Source organism: Carcharhinus amblyrhynchos, chromosome 17, assembly GCF_965287045.1.
Source record: "Carcharhinus amblyrhynchos chromosome 17, sCarAmb.v2.hapA, whole genome shotgun sequence".
In the NCBI taxonomy this organism is placed as follows: domain Eukaryota; kingdom Metazoa; phylum Chordata; class Chondrichthyes; order Carcharhiniformes; family Carcharhinidae; genus Carcharhinus; species Carcharhinus amblyrhynchos.
Genome location: NC_137340.1, coordinates 53,793,384 through 53,815,158, shown reverse-complemented (window position 1 = coordinate 53,815,158; position 21,775 = coordinate 53,793,384). Strand labels below are relative to the sequence as shown.

The 21,775-nt window shown below is 43.3% G+C and overlaps 1 protein-coding gene and 1 pseudogene across 1 annotated transcript in view; both read left to right on the top strand.

Annotated features, from left to right (window-relative positions):
- Positions 1-21,775, top strand: part of armh3 (armadillo like helical domain containing 3) — a 170,020-nt gene that overhangs the window by 8,988 nt on the left and 139,257 nt on the right. The window contains exons 2-8 of the mRNA XM_080205969.1: positions 10,444-10,555; positions 12,163-12,219; positions 14,394-14,540; positions 15,002-15,109; positions 17,336-17,428; positions 17,657-17,731; positions 21,136-21,222. Of these exons, the coding sequence (XP_080062095.1) occupies positions 10,454-10,555; positions 12,163-12,219; positions 14,394-14,540; positions 15,002-15,109; positions 17,336-17,428; positions 17,657-17,731; positions 21,136-21,222 (669 nt within the window). The 5' untranslated portion in view covers positions 10,444-10,453. The remainder of the gene's footprint in view (positions 1-10,443; positions 10,556-12,162; positions 12,220-14,393; positions 14,541-15,001; positions 15,110-17,335; positions 17,429-17,656; positions 17,732-21,135; positions 21,223-21,775) is intronic.
- On the top strand, positions 3,817-4,413 carry LOC145354264 (tubulin alpha chain-like; annotated as a pseudogene).

The following is a 21,775-nucleotide window of genomic DNA, read 5'->3' as shown; positions in this document are numbered from 1 at the left end:
CTAAACAGCTGGTGTAGGAGAGAGCATTTCGGATATCTGGACCATTGGGATCTCTTCCTGGGCACGTGGGACCTCTGCAAGAAGGATGGGTTGCATCTAAACTGGAAGGGCATAAATATTCTGGCTGTGGGGTTTGCTAGTGTCACACGATAGATTTAAATTAGTTTGGCAGGTGAGAATCAGAGCAAAGGTGATTTAACTGAAGGGAAACCAGAGAGTAGGGTGAATAAGACTTAGATGAAGAGCAGGCAGGGTTGGTTGCTAATCAAAGAGGGTCTGGTGGACTGAAGTGCATTTGTTTCAATGTGAGAAGTGTAACAGGTAAGTCTGATGAGCTTAGAGCTTGGATTAGTACTTGGAACTAAGATGTTGTTACCATTATGGAGACTTGGTTAAGAGAAGGATGGGATTGGCAGCTTAATGTTCCAGGATTCAGATGTTTCAGGCGGGTTAGAGGGGGATATAAAAGGGGTGGGGGAGCTGCACTGCTAGCTGAGAAGACTATCACAGCTGTACTGTGGGAGGACAACGCGGAGGGCTCATACAGTGAGGCAATATGGGTAGAGTTTAGGAATAGGAAGGGCGTAGTCACAATGTTGGGGGTTTACTATAGGCCGCCCAACAGTCAGCGGGAGGTAGAGGAACATATATGTGGGCAGATTTTGACAAGGTGTAAAAGTACCAGGGTTGTTGTAGTGGGAGATTTTAATTTACCCTGTACTGACTGAGACTTGCTTCATGCTGGAGGCGTGGATGGGACAGTTTGTAAAGAGCATTCTGGAAGGCTTCTTGTAAGTAGTATGTAGATAGTCCAATTAGGGAAGGGACAATACTGGACCTGGTATGGGGGAATGAGCCCGTCCCGGGTAGTTGACGTTTTAGTAGGGGAGCAGTTCGGCAACAGTGACCACAATTTAATAAGCTTTAACTTATTGATGGATAAAGATGAGTATAGTCCTCAAATTACGGTGCTAAATTGGGGGAAAGACAATTACAACAATATCAGGCAAGAACTGAAGAATGTAGATTGGGGGCAGATGTTTGAGGGCAAATCAACATCTGGCATTTGGGAAACTTTCAAGTATAAATTGATAGGGATTCAGGACCGGCACATTCCTGCGAGGATGAAGGATAAGTATGGCAAGTTCTGGGAATCTTGGATAACGAGACTTATTGTGACCCTAGTCAAAGAGAAAAAGGAAGCACTTGTCAAAGCTAGAAGGCTGGGAACACATGAGGCAAGTGTGGAATACAAGGAAAGTAGAAAGAAACTTAAGCAAGGACTAAAGAGGGCTAAAAGAGGTAACAAGAAATCATTGGCCAGCAGGATCAAGGAAAATCCCAATCCTTTTTATACATATAGAGGGAGAGGATTGGTCCACTCAAGGACAGGGGAGGGAATCTATATGTGGAGCCAGAAGAAATGGGTGAGATATTAAATGAGTACTTAGCATCAGTGTTCATCAAAGAGAAGGACTTGGTGGGTGCTGAGTCTGGAAAGGGGTTTGTAGATAGAGTCATGTTGATACCGGAGTTGAGGGGGTTGAGCTATGAGGAGAGGCTGAATAAACTAGGCTTGTACTCGTTAGAGTTTAGAAGAATGAGGGGAGATCTCATTGAGACATATAAGATGATGAATGGGATGGATAGGATAGAGGTGGAGAGACTCTTCCCGCTCAAAAAAGACAGTAGGACTAGGGGGCACAGCCTCAAGATAAAGGGGAGGCGGTTTAGAACGGAGTTGAGGAGGAACTTCTTCACTCAAAGGGTGGTGAATCTCTGGAATTCTCTGCCCGTTGAAGTGGTGGAGGCTGCCTCGCTAAATATTTTTAAGACGCGGGTTGATGGGTTTTTGATAAGAGAGGGGATTAAGGGTTATGGGGAGAGGGCGGGAAAGTGGAACTGAGCCACGACAGATCAGCCATGATCTTGTTGAATGGCGGGGCAGGCTCGAAGGGCTAGATGGCCTACTCCTGCTCCTATTTCTTATGTTCTTATGTTCTTATGAGATCAAAAAGGAGGTGGTATTGGGGTTCTTGAGAAATGTCAAGATAGACAAGACCCCTGGGCCTGATGGGATATTACCCAGAATATTGAGAAAGGCAAGGGAGAAAATTGCTGGGGCCGTGAGAGAAATCTTTGTATCCTCACTGGTGACAGCGGAGGTCCCAGAGGACTGGAGAATAGCGAATGTTGTTCCTTTGTTTAAGAAGGGTAGCAAGAATAATCCAGGTAATTATAGGCTGGTGAACCTTACGTCAGTGGTAGGGAAATTATTGGAGAGGATTCTTCGAGACAGAATTTACTTCTACTTGGAAATAAGTGACTTATTAGTCAGAGGCAACATGGTTTTGGGAAGGGGAGGTCGTAGCTCACTAACTTGATCGGAAGTAATGAAGATGATTGATGGGGAAGGGCAGTGGATATTGTCTACATGGACTTCAGGAAGGCCTTTGAGAAGGTCCCTCATGGCAGATTGGTGCAGAAGGTGAAGTCACACGTGATCAGGGGTGAGCTGGCAAAGTGGATATAAAATTGGCTCAGCCAAAGAAGACAGAGGGTAGCAGTGGAAGGGTGCGTTTCTGAATGGAGGGCTGTGACGTGGCGTTGCTCAGGGATCAGTGCTGGGACTTTTGTTTGTAATATATATCAATGATTTGGAGGAAAATGTAACTGGTTTGATTAGTAAGTTTGTGGATGACACAAAGGTTGGTGGATTTGTGGATAGCGACGAGAACCATCAGAGGATACAGCAGGATATAGATCAGTTGGCGACTTGGGCGGACAGATGGCAGATGGAGTTTAATCCAGATAAATGTGAGGTAATGCATTTTGGAAAGTCTAATACAGATAGGAAATATACAGTAAATGGCAGAACCCTTAAGAGTATTAATGGACAAAAGGATCTGGGTGTACAGGTACACAGGTCACTGAAATTGGCACTGCAGGTGGAGAAGGTAGTCAAGAAGGTATGTGGCATGCTTGCCTTCATCAGCCAGGGCATTGAGTTTAAAAATTGGCAAGCCATGTTGCAGTTTTATGGAACCTTAGTTAGGCTGCATTTGGAATATAGTGTTCAGAAACAAACTGCGTGCGAGTGTCTGTACCCATGCTGGCTTGGTTGCACCCTGCGCAACTCATTACTGGGTAGGATGATGCAGCCAATAACTGTGTCTGTGGGTCATTACACAATTGGCAAGGAGATCATTGACCTATTTCTGGACCACATCCATAAACTGGCTGACCAATGCATAAGTCTTCAGGGTTTCTGATCTTCCACAGCTTTGGTGGTGACGCTGGCTCCAGTTCCACATCCCTGCTGATGAATGTCTCTCTGCTGACTATGGCAAGGAATCGAATATGAATTCTCCTTCGAACCAGCTCCACAGGTGTCTACTGCCTTGGTAAAACCTTACAACTCTATCCTACCCACACCAGCCTGGAGCATCCTGATCAACCAGATACAACCAGAGAGAATGCTTTCTATGGTGCATCTGTTGTCGCTGACATGCCAAATTTCCTTACTCTTCTGAGAAAGTAGAGGCAACGGTGGGCTTTCCTAACTATTGTATTGGCATGGGGGGGGGGCACCAGGACAGGTTGTTGGTGATCTGGACACCTAAAAACTTGAAGTTGTCGACCCTTTCTACTTCATCCCCGTTGATGTAAACAGTGGCATGGCTGCTGTGGAGAAATATTACGAAGAAGTTGGGTGTTGACTTCATGGCCAACAAAGAAGCCATCTATGACAACTGCCGTCCAAAATGATACATTGAATGGCCAACTTATACAAACCTGAACCATCTCATCAGCTAGATGATGTCCTCTATCACTGCCTCCCTCCACTTTGATGGTACAGTGAATGTTGATCTGACTGAATTCCAGATCAACTTGGTGCCATACCTTCATATCCACTTCCCATTGGCCATTTATGCATCAGTTATTTTGGCTGAGAAAGCATACTGTGAGCAGTTTTCTGAGTCTGAGACAACCAATGCTTTCTTGAGCCAGCCAACCCAATAGTCAAATGTGACCTCTGTCATGGCCAGTACATGGTCTGCTATCTCCTTTACTGTGGTGTTAAAAGATGTCAATGTAGCTATTGCTACTATTAGAACCAAGTGTATCATCCAGTTTGTGGATTGGTGTCCAACTAACTTCTAGGTTGGTGTCATCTACCAGCCTCCCACTGTGATATCTGGAGGTGAGCTGGCCAAGGTTCAACGGGCTGTGTGTGTGCTGAGCAACACCACAGCCATTGCTGAAGCTTGGGTTCGCCTGGACCACAAGTTTGACCTGATGTATGCCAAATGTGCCTTAGTTGAGTGGTATGTTGGTGAGGGTATAGAGGAAGGTGAGTTTTCAGAGGCCCTTGAGGACTTGATTATTGTCACATGTATTAACACGCAGTGAAAAATATTGTTTCTTGCGCTCTGTGCAGACAAAGCGTAGACAAATAAATGAGAGAGCTCCAAAGGTAGTGTTACAGTCATAGCTAGGATGTAGAGAAAGATCAACTCAATGCAAGGAGAGAAGTCTGACAGCAGCAAGGAAGAAGCTGTTCTTGAGTCAGTTTGTACACGACCTCAGGCTTTTGTATTTTTTTCCCAGTGGAAGAAGCTAGAACAGAGAATATCCGGGGTCCTTAATCATGCTGTTGTTTTGCCGAGACAGCGGGAAGTGTATACAGAGTCAATGGATGGGAGGCTGGTTTAAGTAATGGATTGTGTTACATTCATGACCTTTTGTAGTTCCTTATGGTCTTGGGTGGAGCAGGAGTCATACCAAACTGTGATACAACCAGAGAGAATGCTTTCTATGGTGCATCTGTCATCGCTGACATGCCAAATTTCCTTGCTGTTCTGAGAAAGTAGAGGCATTGGTGGGCTTTCTTAACTATTGTGTTGGCATGGGGGGGACCAGGACAGGTTGTTGGTGATCTGGACACCTAAAAACTTGAAGTCCTCAACCCTTTCACTTTGTCCCCGTTGATGTAGACAGTGGCATGGCTGCTCTGGAGAAACATAACAAAGAAGTTGAGTGTTGACTGCATTGAAGGGGAATGAAAGGAGGAAGGGGAAGATTAAAATGTTTACACATCACAATATGGTGCTATTGCAACAGAACCAAGATAAAAGTACAAAACATTGAGGGTTAAACAAAGTGAACTGTAACTGAAGATTGATTAACTTGGATTGGGTCCTTTACGGTCATCGGTTACATGTTGCTGCATGGGGCAGCACGATGGCACAGTGGTCAGCACTGCTGCCTCGGTCCAGGGACCTGGATTCAATTCCCGACTTGGGTCACTGTCGGTGTGGAGTTTGCACCTTCTCCCCATGACTGCGTGGATTTCCTCCGGGTGCTCCGGTTTCTTTCCACCGTCCAAAGATGTGTGAGTTAGGTATATTGGCCATGCTAAATGTTAAAACATCAAAATTGCCCCTTAGTGTGAGGGAGATTAGCTAGGGTGAGTGCATGGGGTTATGGGCTTAGGGCCTGGGTGGAATTGCGGTGATGCAATGGGCCAAATGGTCTCCTTCTGCACTTTAAGATCCTGTGGTTCATGTCAGTTATTGATCAGTCACCACTGGAATGATATTTGCAATCCAGACACTTTGCAGTTGCAATTTTTTTGGTCTACCCAATGTTGAAGATACTATCTATATTTGGAAGCCCCTTCAATTCACTGCAGTTGGCTGTAGGTCAGTGTATAGCTATTCATTATTTATGCTGTGATTTGAGATCAAAATTGTGATCATCGGTTGTGTAGCAATGTAGATCTGAACTGAGATCAGCTTTGCAACTGTCTTGTTCTGTCTTTATGGTGTCATCAATAAAAAACATCTCTGACTTCATTTTAAAAAAAACTGCTTGAATCCTTGCAGCTAGATACTTTAGGAGGCTTTGATACATCGGTCTATGCTAGGTCCTGCAGGAGTATGCCTGAGAGTTGAAGACAGCCTGTTCACTGGTCAAAAAGGCTATGTGTGATCCACAAAAGTTGGCCTCAGTGGAACTCTTCACTGTACATTCAATCAAATAATTGATTTAAGCCGCAGATGACACTTGTAATTGCTGTCTCATGCTGAGATGTGACTTGAAATCTTCAAAATGGGTTATATTCATTTACCACTTAATTTAATATTGAGAGCACTCAGCTTCCTATAGGAACAGAACATTAAATTACGCTGTCACCTTTCCAAGAGATTGGCCCATAAATTCTCTGCTTTTTCAGCATTTTCAGTTGCTTGTCTGAAACACAGTCTTTGGGAGTGCTGTTGGACATGTGTTGAATGTCCCTAGGAAAGATTTCCTGAATCTCTCTGTCATAAACAGGGTATAGAACAGAGAAGGTTAAGAGGAGATTGAAAGAGACATTCAACATTACGAAGGGTTTACACTGAGTAAATAACAGAAACTTTTTTTTACAAAAATACGTTCACATAAAAATCAAAGAGACAGTACAAAATGTTGCAATTTGTTGTAAGAGTAAAATGCAATTATCACATTTTCTGCAGAGATTGAGGTGCACTGTGAAATGCTTCAGTTCAATAACGAGAACATTACAAACATTTCAATTTTTCATTATAGAGAATATAATTCTTTTTAATCTATATCCATTGGTCATGTTACACTCTGCAGTGCTTCAATACAGTTAGGATAAAGCACACAGTCTGAGAGGTTTTACGCAGTTAGTAGTCCCTGGGTGAACATTTGGCTGAAAGGCCTTACACAGTGGCCTTTCAGCTGCCTTGGCGGTGGCTGCACCAAGCTTCAGTGCATCCTCCGTAGTACTGGACCTTGGAATGTACCAGTCTGCAACACTTGATCGAGGGCAATTCTTTGCACTGGAAGATCAACAAATTTCGGGCAGACCAAAGAGTGTCATTCACTGAGTTGATGGCTCTTCAGCAACAGCTGATATTTGTCTCGGTGTGCGTCCCTGGGTGCAGCCCGTAGAGTACAGAGTGCTGCATCACAGAGCTGCTCGGGATGAACCTCGACAAATAGCACTGCATCTCATTCCAGACTTTCTTTGCAAAGGCACATTCCACAAGGAAACTGTTTCCAGTAGCTGAAGGGTTGATAACCAGAGGGCACAGATTTAGGGTGATGGCAAAAGAATCCGAGGCAACAAGAGGAAATGTACCTGAGCGATAGGATTTGGAAGGTCTGTCTGATGGGATGATGGATTCAGATTCAATAGTATCCTTTAAAAGTAAATTGGATAAATGTTTAAAATAAAAAAAAGTCAGATTACATAGGAAAAGTAAGGAAGTGGGATTAATTAGATTGAACTTTGATAGAGAGGCATAGATTCAATAGGTCCATGAGCTTCTCCTAGTTGGGGAGCAGAGCAATGGTGATGCAGCCACTTGGAAGGCTGTAGACTGAATGGCTTTCCTCACCTGTTTCCAGCTGGGCTTGCTGTCTCTTTGCAAAAGCAACTTGTGAGTTAATAACTGCAGAACCTCCTTTGTAGGAGCAATGCCACACGTACATACAAGATCTTATTTCCCAAATCCAGCTTTTAACCTTCTTGGAATCACCTCACATCCTGTTTCAGCTATTCTAAGATATATGCATCCAGTGACCCATGGCAGCAGGTCATTGGTGATGGCTTTCCTGAGCACCTGAATGGTCTAAAAAAAATAGAATTTACAGCACAGAAACAGGCCATTCAGCCCAACCGGTTCATGTTGATGTTACGCTCCATATGAGCTTCCTCAGATTCTAGTTTATTTCACCCCTTCTGCACAACCATCTTTCCTTTCTTCCTTATGTGTTTATCCTGCTTCCCTTAAGTGCATCTATAACACTCACCTCAACAATTCAAAACGGTAATAAGTTCCACATTTTCCTGAATTCCCAATTGGATTTGCCTTATATTTTGGACTACCAGTTTTGGTCTTGATATTGCTTGCAAAGAAACAGCACATTTAGCCCTGAAAACATATGCTGATATCTGCTTACTTTTCATCTTTACATAATCCTGTTCACTGGAAAGTACATTTGGTGGTGAAGTTTGACTGGGGCAGGGTCAGAAAGCAGTGATATTGAATTTGGTTCCACAGGGTGGATGGTTGATGGCATATGGCTTGTTCTGTGACTCCACACAAATGGAGCATCAGACTAGTTTTTACAGAACACCATAGCAATCAGGGCTCTTTGCACTGTGGTCAGTAGCAGTTCAAAGAGTGTGATATTTGAACGGGACAATGGAGGTTCACCAGACCAATCCCTGGGATGGCAGGAATATCTTAGGAGGAGAGATTGAGGAAACTGGGTCTGTATTTCCTAGAGTTTCAAAGAATGTGAAGTGATCTCATTGAGACTTACCAAATCCTTATAGGGTGTGATATGGTGGCTGTAGATTGGTGAGCCTAAAACTAGGGGACAATGTGCCTGAATAAGGGTTAGGTCATTTCAGACAGATGAGGAGGAATTTCTTCATTCTGAGGATGGTGAATCTTTGGAATTCTGTATCCTAGAGGGCTGGTGAAGCTCTAAATGGAAATTGATAGACTTTTGGAGACTAATGGCATCATGGAATATGGAGATAGTGCAGAAACGTTGGAGTAGGTGATTGGTCATGATCTAACTGAACGGTGGAACAAACTGGCCAGGCTGAATGGCCTACTCCTGTTCCCAATTTATCAAATTGCAGCCCCAGGTTAAACCTTAATTTTGAATTCACCTGAACAGAAATCCCCTGATCCAGAACAGAAATAATTGTTGTGGGGCAGTGGTTAATGACGTGACAAACACATTTAGAAAGCTTGTACGTTGCTCAACACGTTACTCAGAGCCCATCCAAAGTGTCAAAATGTCACACCCATCGTTACACTTCACTGGAAAGCAGTGTCAGCATTGTGGACAACACAGAATTGATCAGGCAGTTACTTAGAGAGGGGAAAGGAATTGTACATAAGTTAATGGTGTAATCTGTTGATTAATCTGAATTGAACAAGGACAGGCACAAGTCTGATTTTAGACAAATAGAAGTGTGCACGCTGCGTGTGTGCGTGCCACATTATTATCACTGGAATTTCAGTGAAATGGACTGGAGCTTGTATAAAATCTTCATCCTATTTCTATTTGATCTGTAGGGAAAGTACCCATATGCCTGATAATGGATGGTGTGATCAATTTGGAAAGGAGCCCTTTGTGCGCTGTGATATGGAAGTATTCTCAGTAATGGATCTGTCCTGTGAAGTGGGAGCAATTTGATAAATGTTCAAGTACTTTGCATAATATGAATACAGCTTGATTAAAAACAAATCACTGTGGGTGCTGGAATCTGAAATAAAATCTGAAACAGAGCTCTGATGAAGAGTCAAGCAGTCTTTAAACATTGGCTCTGTTCTCTCTCCATGAATGCCTTCAGACCTGCTGAGATTTTCCAGCATTTGAATTGAACTGAGGGTGAATCCGTCCCTTGTTGGTGATACACATGGTGCTCGGATGACACTGTTTGTGGCATTGTTAGGAATGTAACAAGAATTGAAACTTCATTGAAGAAATTAAAAGAATTCATAGAATCATAGAACCCTACAGTGCAGAAAGAGGCCCTTCAACCCGTCGAGCCTGCACCGACCACAATCCCACCCAGGCCCTACTCCCATATCCCTACACATTTTACCCGCTAATCCCTCTTACATAAGCATCCCAGGACACTAAGGGGCAATTTTAGCATGGCCAATCAACCTAACTTGCACATCTTTGGACTGTGGGAGGAAACCAGAGCACCCTGAGGAAACCCATGCAGACATGAGGAGAACGTGCAAACTCCACACAGACAGTGACCCAAGCCGGGAATCGAGCCCAGGTCCCTGGAGCTATGAAGCAGCAGTGCTAACCACTGTGTTACCATGCCGCCCAGTTGTAGGACAGGTGGGTGTGGGTTTTCAAAAGGGTGGCACAGTGGTTAGCGTGGCTGCCTCACAGCGCCAGGGACCTGGATTCGATTCTTGGCTTGGGTCACTGTCTGCAGGGCCTGGGTGGAATTGTTGTCGATGCAGACTTGGGCCGAATGACGATGTCCTGCACTGTAAGGATTCTATGATACTTTCAATATGCAATTCTTATTGAATACTGATTGGCTTGAAGTGTGCTTGCTGCCTGATATGAATTGGTAAGAACGAACTGTAATAATTTGAGTGATGACTTGGGTTCCAGTCTGTGTGGAGCTTGCGTGTTCTCCCCGTGTCTGCGTGGGTTTCCTTCGGGTGCTCTGGTTTCCTCCCACAGTTGAAAGACGTGCTGGTTAGGTGCTTTGACCCAAACAGGCACCAAGGTGTGGCGATTTGGGGATTTTCACAGTAACTTCATTGCAGTGTTAATGTAAGCCTTACTTGTGACTAGTAGATAAACTTTAAGTTTAAACTTTATGACAACATTGAATGCTGCACATTCCCATGGTCAATATTTTTGTTACAGAATCCATGCAATGGCACAGGTAGAGAAGAAGGGAGGCCTTCTCCGCAAAGCATCATCCACCAAGAAACCTCTGAAAGAGAAGGTGGTTTTAATGTACGATGAGATCTTCAAGGTTTGTAATGAAATGTAAATTAATTGACAATGAGGCTTTGTATTACCATGGAAAATAATTGGGTTGGCTTAATTGATAGCAATGTACCTGTGAGGTGTGAAAGAATTTATTAACTTTGTTTGACAGATTTGAATGCAGTGCTGTTTTTGTAGAACATTCAGATTTAATTGAGCTAGAATCATAGATTGGAGAATAGTTACAGCACAGGAGACCATACAGCTCATCCTGGCTCTTTACAAGAGAGCCAGCCCTCCCCATGCACCATGCTACTCCCAGCCCATTCCCTGTAGCCCTACAAGTATGGCATTGTACTTGAATCATTAATTTTTTGCTGTGAGAATGTTTATATTTCTGTGGTTGTGTTATAAATCTTGCCACCTATCTCCATGATCAATTCTGATGCCCACATTCCTAATGGAAATGGAGTAATGTTAATGTGACAGGTTCACTCACACATTTTCCATTATTGATGTGGACATGGCAATTTATAATGTGAAAGGTTTACAGGAACTGCACACAGCTATTTATTATGTTACCAGCCATCATTTGGACCATTTCATAAGGGGAATAAATTCACATCAATTCAAGTTCAGATCTCCAAATGTAGGCTGGGAATATTTGGACCCCAACACATAAAAGATTTTAATATATTTTTTGATTCATTTTCAGGATGTTGCTGGCTAATCTCTAGTTGCCCTTTAGAAAATGGTGGGAAATATTTTCATTATAAACGCCTTTATCTCCATTTATGATGGAATTTACCTACATGGCAAAAAAAACCCTTGCATTTCTATAGCATGCTTGTAATCTCGAGACATTCTAAAGTGCCATACAGCCAATGAGCTATCTTTAAAGGGTTGTTTCAGTAGTAATGTGGGGATATATGAGATGGTTTATGCACAGTAAGTTCCCAGAAGAAGCGACGTGATAATGATTCGAGAAGCTATTTAATGTGAACTAAATGCACTATAATTACCCCCTCCTGCTTGTGGGGACTCCACTAATGGGGAGGGAAAAGAGGTGGGGAGCGGGGATGTGAAAAAAAATTGGAAAAAGGGAGGAGCTGAGAGGCAAGGAGGGGCAAGAGGCAAGGGAATGGGGAAAGGGAAATTGAGGAAACTGATTTTGAGGATTGGATAAAGTGAATAGAAAAGGGAAACAGAGGAAGCTTTGAATATTACTGGTGAAGAAGTGCAGATATTCCCTGTGGAATTGAGGGTGGCACAGTGGTTAGCACTGCTGCCTCACAGCACCAGGGACCCGGGTTCAATTCCCGGCCTTGGATGACTGGCTGTTTGGAGTTTGCAAGTTCTCCCCATGCCTGCTTGATTTCCTCCGGGTGTCCCGCTTTCGTCCCACAGTCCAAAGATGTGCTTTGGTTGATTGGCCTTGCTAAATTGCCCCTTAGTGTCAGGGGGATTGGGAGGGTAAATATGTGGATTACAGGGTTAGAACCTGGGTGAGATTGTTGGTGTAAGTTCAGTGGGCCAAATGGCCTCCTTCTGCATTGTAGATTCTATGATGATAGTCTGTTTTCACAGAGGATAAGAAATTGCTGAACAACTTGATGAATCTCGAGTAATGTGGTGATGCTATTTCTGTCACAGGATGAAGACCCAGCCAAGAACTGTCCTCGATTCTGGGAGGAACTATTCCTGATGAAGGTTAGTTGGTATATTTTGTGTATTCTTTCTTGCAGTTAAATTGTTCTGATGAATTAGTGGGTGTTCTGTGAGGCCAGGACTCAGTGCAACTGGATTTGAAGAATAGTGCAGGTAGCAGGACAGGGTTGAATTGTGGAGATGTTAGGATAATTGAATGTTCTGAAGAGGAACAAGTAGCATTGACACAGGACTTTAATTTGGGAGATTAAAGACGTGGGAAGGATCTATAATAGGGAAAGTGTGCATGGGCTGTGGGTATACTGGAAAATTGGATTGTTTATGACATGTTGGATGGATTACATGGTCTTTTATCTTTCTTCTCATCTCTTCTTGATCTGGGCATTGATTCACCCACTGAAATATCAATGGAACTAGCAGAATTTAAATATACCATTAGCTAGCCCTATAGCATCTGCAGTATTTTGCTTTTATCTTATTCCACTGAGTATTCCTTCCACTTGCATTGCTCATTTTATACTGAGAGATACATTGGACAGTTTCCTGGGCAGAAGGTCACTCAGATTGGTTGGCTTTTATCTAACCTTTACCATAATCATTTCAATATCATGAAATACCAACAATGCTCTCACAAACTTAAAGAAAGCCTCTTTATTTTTTGCAATTAAAGCTTGGCAATGTTCACAGTTTAATTAGAAAACCTGCAAGATTTCATTCTCCACTCCTCTTCAAGTCTGACCTCCTATACTGTTCCAGCAAAGCTCAGTGGAAGCTAGAGGAATAGCATCTTGTCTTTCTAATCTTTCGCACTGAAAAATTGAGCTTAACAATTTCAGATCATAACCTCTGCCCCCATTTTGTTTTGTGTTTTTTTTATTTTGTTTTTTGAAAGCAGCTGGTAATAATTCTGCTTTCCCATTTACACTTCCCCGAGGCAATTCTTTTCATAGAATCATAGATTTCCTATAATGGAGAAGGAAGCCATTCAGCCCATCGAATCTACACCGACTTCCTGACAGAGCATCCCACCCAGCCCTCCTTCCCTGCCTCATTTTGCAACCCCGCACATTCCCTATGGCCAATCCATCCAACCCACACATTCCGGGATACCAAGGGGCAATCTAACATGGCCAATCCGCTCAACTTGCTCATCCTTGGAGTGCAGGAGGAAACTGGAGCACCCTGAGGAATCCCACATAGATACGGGGAGAACATGCAAACTCCAATCACCCAAAGCTGGAACTGAACCCAACTCCTTGGCACCGCGAAGCACACTGCCAATCCCTGTGCCACCATGCCTTTACTTGTTCCTCTTTCATCCCCTCCGGCTGGACACTGTGATGCGATTTGCCATTTACCCAATCCCAGACTTTTCTTCTGTTCTTACCTCCCGTTCCACAAGTTAAACTTTTGTTTTTCTCTCCAGAAGTGCTGTGCAACCTGCATTTTCTATTTACATGGGTGTAGGGGAACCAAAAGCCAGGTAAAGATGATCAGATAAACTGAGGGACAAAATAAAAGGGGCATCCACTTAAAGGGATATTGCCTTAAACAAAAACAAATCACAGATGAAACTTAAAGCATTAAACCAAAATGTTACTGAAGGGGTTGATGAAGCACCCAGTTCCCACGTTGCCCATTCAATACAGAAGGCCTCAACAGTGCCAGTGAACACCGCATGCCCCCTCTCCAGGGACATCTGGTCTCGAATATAGCCGTGGTAGAGGGGCAGAAAAGGGCAGGATAACCCCCTTGAGAACAGATTCCATGAAGGGTTAATTGTACATGGGAATTAGAAGGAGATTATATGGAGGGAATGGTTTGCAACCTTTATGTCACTTTGACTGAAAAATAAGCTTCCAATCACATCCGCACCGTCACAAAAATCACCCATTTCCACCTCCATAACGCTGCCCAACTCTGCCCTGCCTGTGGCAGTCTACTGCTGAAATCCTCATGCAGATGTGTTTTGTCTCCAGATTTGACTATTCCAAAGCTATTCTGGTTGCCCTCCCACATTCTGCCCTCCATGCACTGGACATATCCCTAAATTCTGCTTCCCCTGTCCTCACTCCCATTACATCCTGGTTCATCACATTGGCTTAGCAGTAGCTCAACTTAAAAAATCTCTGCATCTGCTCAAATTCCTCCGATGTGTTGCCCTTCCCTAGAAATACGTAGAAGTGATTGTTGATCTTTTGTTTTGTATCCTATAGGTGAACCTGGAATACCTGGAAGCAAAGCTGGAATCTGTGGACGGGGATGAGTTGATGAAGTTAAAGGATAATATTAACAGTCTGTTCCAGCATTGCATAGTGTCCTTAAATGAGGAGCATCAGATTAAAGTCGTGAATGCATTACAGGTAAGGTGTGGAATAATTGTGATGGACAAATAGGTTATTCGTGAATAAGACTGCTAAGACCAATATCGTGCACACACACAAGTGGAAAAAGAACACTGTGAGCAGATGGGCCGATGGACCAAACGATCACGCACGTGTGCCAATTGTCCCGTAGTGCATGCACGCTGATCACCATATAGTGCACGCGTGCCAATCACCCTCTAGTGCACGCACACCAATCGCTCATGGTACATGCACGCATGCCAACCATTTTGCATAGGTACACCCACACACGCAAACCATTTGCTGTACGTACACCGTCAGTGCTGTCAGGGAAGCGTCCATCAGCACTAAGGAATGTGAAATATCTACCCTGATCCTTGCAGCCTCTATATGTCTCCATTCATTCTGTTCTCTCTGTGCCTGAGTTTGTATTGTTGTCACTCCTAGGTTACATTTTTTGTTCTGTTTTTCCCCTCCAGACACTGTGTGCCCTGATTCGAGGGGTTCACCAGAAAAACAAACCAACCTCTGGCTTTGATATTATCAACATGTTGATGGGTTTCGACAAAGCTGAACTCCGGATGAAGGTGAGTGATAATCAAATCTGTTAAACGGTCGACAGCACTCCAGGGCATCAAAGGTGCTGAAATGCAGTACAATACTCTCAATATTGGAATGCTTGCAGGCTAGTGTCCTTAGTCTACACTGGCTTTGGCTGGATGGGTGGTTAACAATAGGAACTTACACTTATATAGAGCCTTAAACAGAGCATTACACAGAGTGGTTAGTACTGCTGCCTCACAGTGCCATGGACCTGTGTTCAGTCCCGGCCTTGTCTGTTTGGAGTTTGTACATTCATCCAGCCTCTGCGTGGGTTTCCTTTGGATTTCCTCCCATACTGCAAAGATGGGTTGGCCATGCTAAATTGACCTTTAGTGTTCCAAAGTGTGTAGATTAGGTGGATTACCCGTGGTAAATGTGTTCCCAAGATAAGGCGGGGGAGATGGGGGAGAGTGCCTGGTAAGACAATCTGTTGGAGTCGGTGCAGACTCAGTGGGCTGAATTGCCTCCTCTGCACTTGAGGGATTCTATGAAATGACAGAACAAAACATCAAAACACTTCACAGGAGCGAAAATCAGACAAAATTTCATATTTAACCGAAGAAAGATGTATTAGGACAGATGAGCAGAAGTTTGAACGAGGTGGTAGATTTTAAGGCAGATCGCGAAGGAAAAAGTATTCAAGTTGGAGAGGTTTAAAGAAGTGATTTGAGAGCTTAAGTCCCAGGCCGCTCAAGGCATGTCCATCACTGGTGGAGCAATTAAATTCAGGGATGTTCAAGAGGCCAAAGTTAAAAGAGCTTAGATACCTCAGAGGTTTGTAGAGCAGCAGGAGGTCAGAGTGACAGGACAGAGAAAGATCGTGGAAGAATTTGAAAACAAGAAAGAGAAGTTTGAATGAAAGCAAAATACTGCAGCTGTTGGAAATCTGAAATAAAATAGGAAGTGCTGGAAAAACTCAGCAGCTCTGGCAGTTTGCATGGAGAGAGAAATAGAGCAAATATTTTGAGTTCTAATGACACGTTCAGAATTTTGAAGGCAAGAGTAGATCCATGCTTATTCAGGAATGTGTTCAGATCAGAAAGCACTGAGAGTGGGGTGGGGGGGGGTTGTGGATGAGCGAATGGGACTTGGTGCAAGTTAGAATATAGGTAGCTGATGTTTCGATGAACTCAAGCTCTGGAGTGTGGAAGGTGGGAGGCTAGCTGGGTGAGCATTGGAATAGTCGTGTCTGGATACAACAGAAACATAATGAAGGATTCAGCAACAGAATGGCTGAGGCAGGGGAACCAGATGAATAACATTGAAGAAGTAGGTGATCTTGGGGATGGCGGCATTATGTAGCTGGAAATTCGTCTCTGGGTCAAATGGGACTATGAGGTTGTGGTTGGACTGGCTCTGATTCAGTCTAAGATGCTGATTGATCAAGATGCTGCCTGAGATGGACAAATTGAAGTTATGAAGAGAGGTTGGAACGACTTGGATTGTTTTCGTTGGAATAGAGAAGATAGGTGTGGGGGGGTGGGTGCGTGCAGTTTAATCACGGCAGATTAATCGAGGTGTACGGGATTATGAGGGGTATGGACAGAGTGGATAAGGAGCAGCTGTTCCCTTTAGTTGAAGGATCGGTCATGAGGGGACATAGGTTCAAGGTGAGGAGCAGGAGGTTTAGGGAGGATGTGAGGAAAAGCTTTTTTACCCGGAGGGTGGTGACGGTCTGGAATGTGCTGCCTGGGAGGGTGGTGGAGGTGGGTTCCCTCACATCCTTTAAAAAGTATCTGAATGAGCACTTGGCATTTCATAACATTCAGGGCCATGGGCCAAGTGCTGGCAGATGGGATTAAATGGGAGCTCAGGTGTTTCTCACATATTGGAAAGATTTGATGGTTCAATTCTAAATTAGTGGCCAGGAACAGGAGTGGAATCAGTGACCAGGAAGTGGAGTTTGTGTTGGTGGCCATTTCAAATGAAGGAATTCAGATCATGTTGTGTCGACTGTGATGCAGTGGGTAGCTCTCCCCTTTGATTCAGACGAGTTAAACTCCAGGACTTGAACACAGAAATCTCTTTATTCCCTGTTATGAATTCTCCCCTTTCTGACTGTAGAGTCAACATTATTTTTTGTCAATCTTTTTCTCTTTCCATACCAGCCTTTTTGTGTCTATTGTACAAGGGGATGAGTGCAGATCAGGCATGGCTTTGTGTATGTGTTATGGGTTCTATATCATAATCTTTTTCTCCTTCTTTCCCAGAACCTGATGGAGAGTTTGGACACTTTGTTGTGTGGTGATGGTTCCGAGAGTTTGAAGAGTCTTTGTCTGAAGCTGCTACTGTGTTTAGTCACGGTGAGACATTGCTCTAGCTTGCTCTTCCTCCCTCTCTGCTCCTCCTTCTCTCCCTCCCAGTGCTCCCTCTCTCCCCGTGTCGGCCCCCCATCTTAAAACACATTACACTAATATACATGGGTAGGGTAATTGCAGGCAAGAGGGAACAGGAGTGACTGAAACTTTTTTTTAATGCAATAGTTTCCCAGGCTCTCTCCTGTCATCAACAAGTTTGTTTTTCATTGGCAGGTTACAGATAATATCAGCCAGAACACTATCCTGGAATATGTGATGATTAACAGTATTTTTGAAGCCATTCTTCAGGTGAGTGCCCTCTGTTCATCAATTTCATTATAAAACATTTGTCCAGATCTTGCATTCTCCAGATGGTCATATCCCAGAGGTAACCTGGAATATGTACTGGGAGAGCCCGCAGAAGTCCCAATACAAGGACCACATGGGATTTGCTCAGGAAGTTTCAACTAATTAAATTCAGAGACTTTGAATGGTTCCGACTCACTTAGCAGTATAGTTACCCACGAAAAGTTAGAAGAATTAAAACCACTTCCAGCTCCTGGGTAATTATATTACTAGTTCCCCCCGTGAACACCCACAGATCCCAGCAGGCACGAAAGGCTGAATTTGCCTACTCCTCCTCCTAATTCCTATGCACTCACTGACCAACGTCCCCAACACTGACTATTCCCCCCCCACTACCTAACACTATCTCCTCTCCTCTCCTAGCCTATGAAAGTGGCTGGGACATGGAAACTTGGTAAAAAGTCTGACAATACCCTCATCTCATCACTCACTGCTGTAACTCATCACACTTTCATATCTCCTACAATCAGCAGACTTTCAAAATTGCGCTGGGTGCCACATATATCTTATTTCTTGTCCAGGCTTATGTGAAGAACAGGTAAAGTACTGGTTGTTGGACAATGTCTGTGGACATTGAGTCAATGAGTAACCACTTGGCGGTGAGGGTGGTTTACTGTGTTTACCCCAGTCCAACGCCGACACATCCACAACATGGAAACTTGCCAGAATATAGCAATCAGTGCCATAAAAAGGGCACACAGCTTTGTTTCCTCCAGTGCTTCACCCTACACTGAAGGACTCCAGGAGCAGTTTTCCTTAGCAGGCCCAGGTTGGCTGTCCAATTGAGAAATGTGGAGCCGCAGTCTGAGGTAGGAAAATAGGAGTGGGATTGTCATTCCACAGAAGATTTGGCCCAGTGACTTTGACTTGCCCTTTCACTATCTAATTGGCCTATCTAATTCAGTCAGTCAATGTCTTTGAGGTATGATTGGTTTGGACAGCATTGATCCCTCAAACAACATGAGTAAAAATAGGTTATCTAGTCCCTATCACATGACTCTACATGGGATCTTGCTGTGTGCAAATTGGTCACCCACATTACAATCAAAAATTACTTCATTATATCTGTGAAGTGATTTGGGACATCCTATTATTCTGTAAAGATGCTACAGAAATGTAAGGATTTCTCTCTCCTGTGATGTTTGCTTGCGTTGCTCCTCCAGCAGTTTGATCATGCACCAGGCTTTCTTGATCTGTGTCTCAGTGTGACAGCACAAAGAGAACAGGCTGTTCTTGTCACCCCTTTGTTTTTACATTCTGAGTGTATTTTCAGGAGCATATGTGGCTTGCTGGTGAGACTACTGTGTGTATGTGATACTGGAGTGATGCCACACTTTTGCCAACTTGTTTTCAATGCCTTTGCATCCTTAATTATCACAGGCATTCTGAGAATCTTACAGGCAGAATGAGGCCATTCAGCCCGTTGTGCCCATTCTGGCTCTTTGAAAGCATTTGTCCTACTCCCCCAGCTCCATAATCCTGCAAAATGAGTGGTTGACACAGACTGGTTGGAAGTGAAACCCTCTGCCACCTAGGCCCGCTCCTTGTACCTGTGTATTTAATACAGATTCTGCTTAATTCCAGTTCCAACAAGTATAACCCACGTCGATCAAAATCAACCAAAAAATGAACTAGGGGAAAGTTTGTAAATTTATTTTACAATAGTTTATGCAATAAAGTTCTGGTTGAATTGTATCCAAAGCTTTGCTGCTTTTTACTGGAATTCGTTAAGATAAGACAAGATATTTTGGGGGTGAGCACTATCTTGATGTCGGTAAAGTGCGGATGTCCTATGGCATGTTGTCCTGAGCATGCTCAAACCAGTCAGGTTCAATAGCTGGTTTCTGTGCAGTAAATTCTATGCAGGTCGTTGTAGGTTAGGGCTGAAGCTGATTCGGGCTGATGTGTTTGCCTATCTCTCTAAGTACCCAGCATTGGCCAAGCTGCCTCTCATGGGTCAGTTTACAGTATTGCTGAATATTTTGAAAGTCTCTGTCTGAAAGCAGGCACAGCCAGCAGATGGCACCATGTCCCATGCATATCCTCAGTTTCTTCTGAATTTTGCTCTCTTCAGGACTTTACTTCACCAGATTCAAAATCCTTCTATTTCCCCTTTGTAGTGGGTCAGTGATGTTAGGAGCTGCTCTAACCTGCAGAATCCTGCAGGTACTGCATAGTAAAAAAACAGTCGACTCATTTCATTCGCCTACAGAAATTGAAGTGAAATTTTCCCAATTTTCTTTCTCCCTCAAATGTTATAATCCCCAAATTGTCGTGACTGAGAATACACTGACTGGAAGGAAAGCTCTGAAGAAGGGTGCTGATGCCTATTGTTAAGCCACTGGGTGACGCTATTGTATGGTATGATATTTAGTCAGTATGGAGGCAGCTGTAAACATTAAGGGGCTTGGACCACTTTGATTTGATTTGATTTATTATTGTCGCATGTATTAACATACAGTGAAAAGTATTGTTTCTCGCGCGCTATGCAAAGCATACTATTCATAGAGAAGGAAATGAGAGACTGCAGAATGTAGTGTTACAAACATAGCTAGGGTGTAGAGAAAGATCAACTTAATGCATGGTAGATCATTCAAAAATCTGACAGCAGCAGGTAAGAAGCTGTTCTTGAGTCGGTTAGTACGTGATCTCAGACTTTTGTATCTTTTTCCCAGTGGAAGAGAGAATGTCCAGGGTGCGTGGGGTCCTAAATTGTGCTTATTTGGGTGACTGGCTCAACTGTTACGCTTATAAAGTAATGGCTATATTAAATCAATCTGCGTGAATTGCTTTCGACCATTTAAAAAAATTCATTCTTAGTTTTATTGATTTTTTTAAAAAACTAACAACAATTTATAAATAAAAGTTAAATAGTGATATTTCCCACTTCTCACATTATTGTCTCTTTTGGAAATGTCACTATCACCCTTTGTGTCATCCCAGATGTGTCACTCTATTTCAAGGCAATCTTGTGTGGTTTCTAAACTTTTCTCGTACAAAGTCAGTCCATTTAAGCTCCCTGATTTTCTGCTTGTTCACTATGTGATCCTGTTTCCTCAGAAGTAGTTTTCCCTGTAGTTGGCTCCTGTTTATATTGAAGCAGTAGCTGCTTCCAGCTGCACTCACCATCCTCAATAGGATAGACTGATTTGGTCTCGGCAAAGTTACTATTGTCAGCAGCACCTTCACCACTTCATGTTGATGTGTTAAAGTGGTAAATAACTGTCAATTTCTAAAGCACTGATTGGTATTAAATAGCCCCTTTTCCAACACTCTGAAATCTTGATCTGCAAGTCAGGAATTGCTTTAACTTCTGCCTCTGTAACCAAGCTCCTGCTCTTTTTCAGATTCTATCCGTGGCATCCAGCAGAGTGCAGCATGGATATGATGGTGTGGTCCTCCTAGCACTGCTGGTTAATTACAGAAAGTACGAGGTAAGTTAGTATCGTTGGAAGGGATGAACGGATGATTGTCTCCTTGCTTCCCTTTTAAGTATCATTAAAGTGATAACTTGGCTAAAAGAGTTAAATTCTGAGGACAGGTTGCATTAACTGGGTTTGTGATCTCTGGAATATGGATAATCTAATCAGTGTGTTTAAGACGATGAAAGATTTTGACAGAGAGAAACAGAAATTATTTCCTCTGGCGGGAGAATTCCTGAACAAAGCAGCATAACCTTAAAATTACATTCAGATTCCAAAATGTACCTGAATCCAGACTGTCTGGATTCACTAGATTGATTCCAGAGATGAGGGGTTTGTCGTATGAAGAGAGATTGAACAGTATAGCCCTACATTCTTTGGAATTTAGAAGAATGAGGGGAGATAAAATTGAGGTATACAAGACGATAAAAGATATGGATAAAGTAGATGTGGAGCAGATGCTTCCTCTTGTGGGGCATTCTAGGATGAGAGGTCATAGTCTTAGAATAAAGAGTAGCAAGGGTTGTGAATCTGTGGAATTTGCTACCCCAAAGTGCGGTGGATA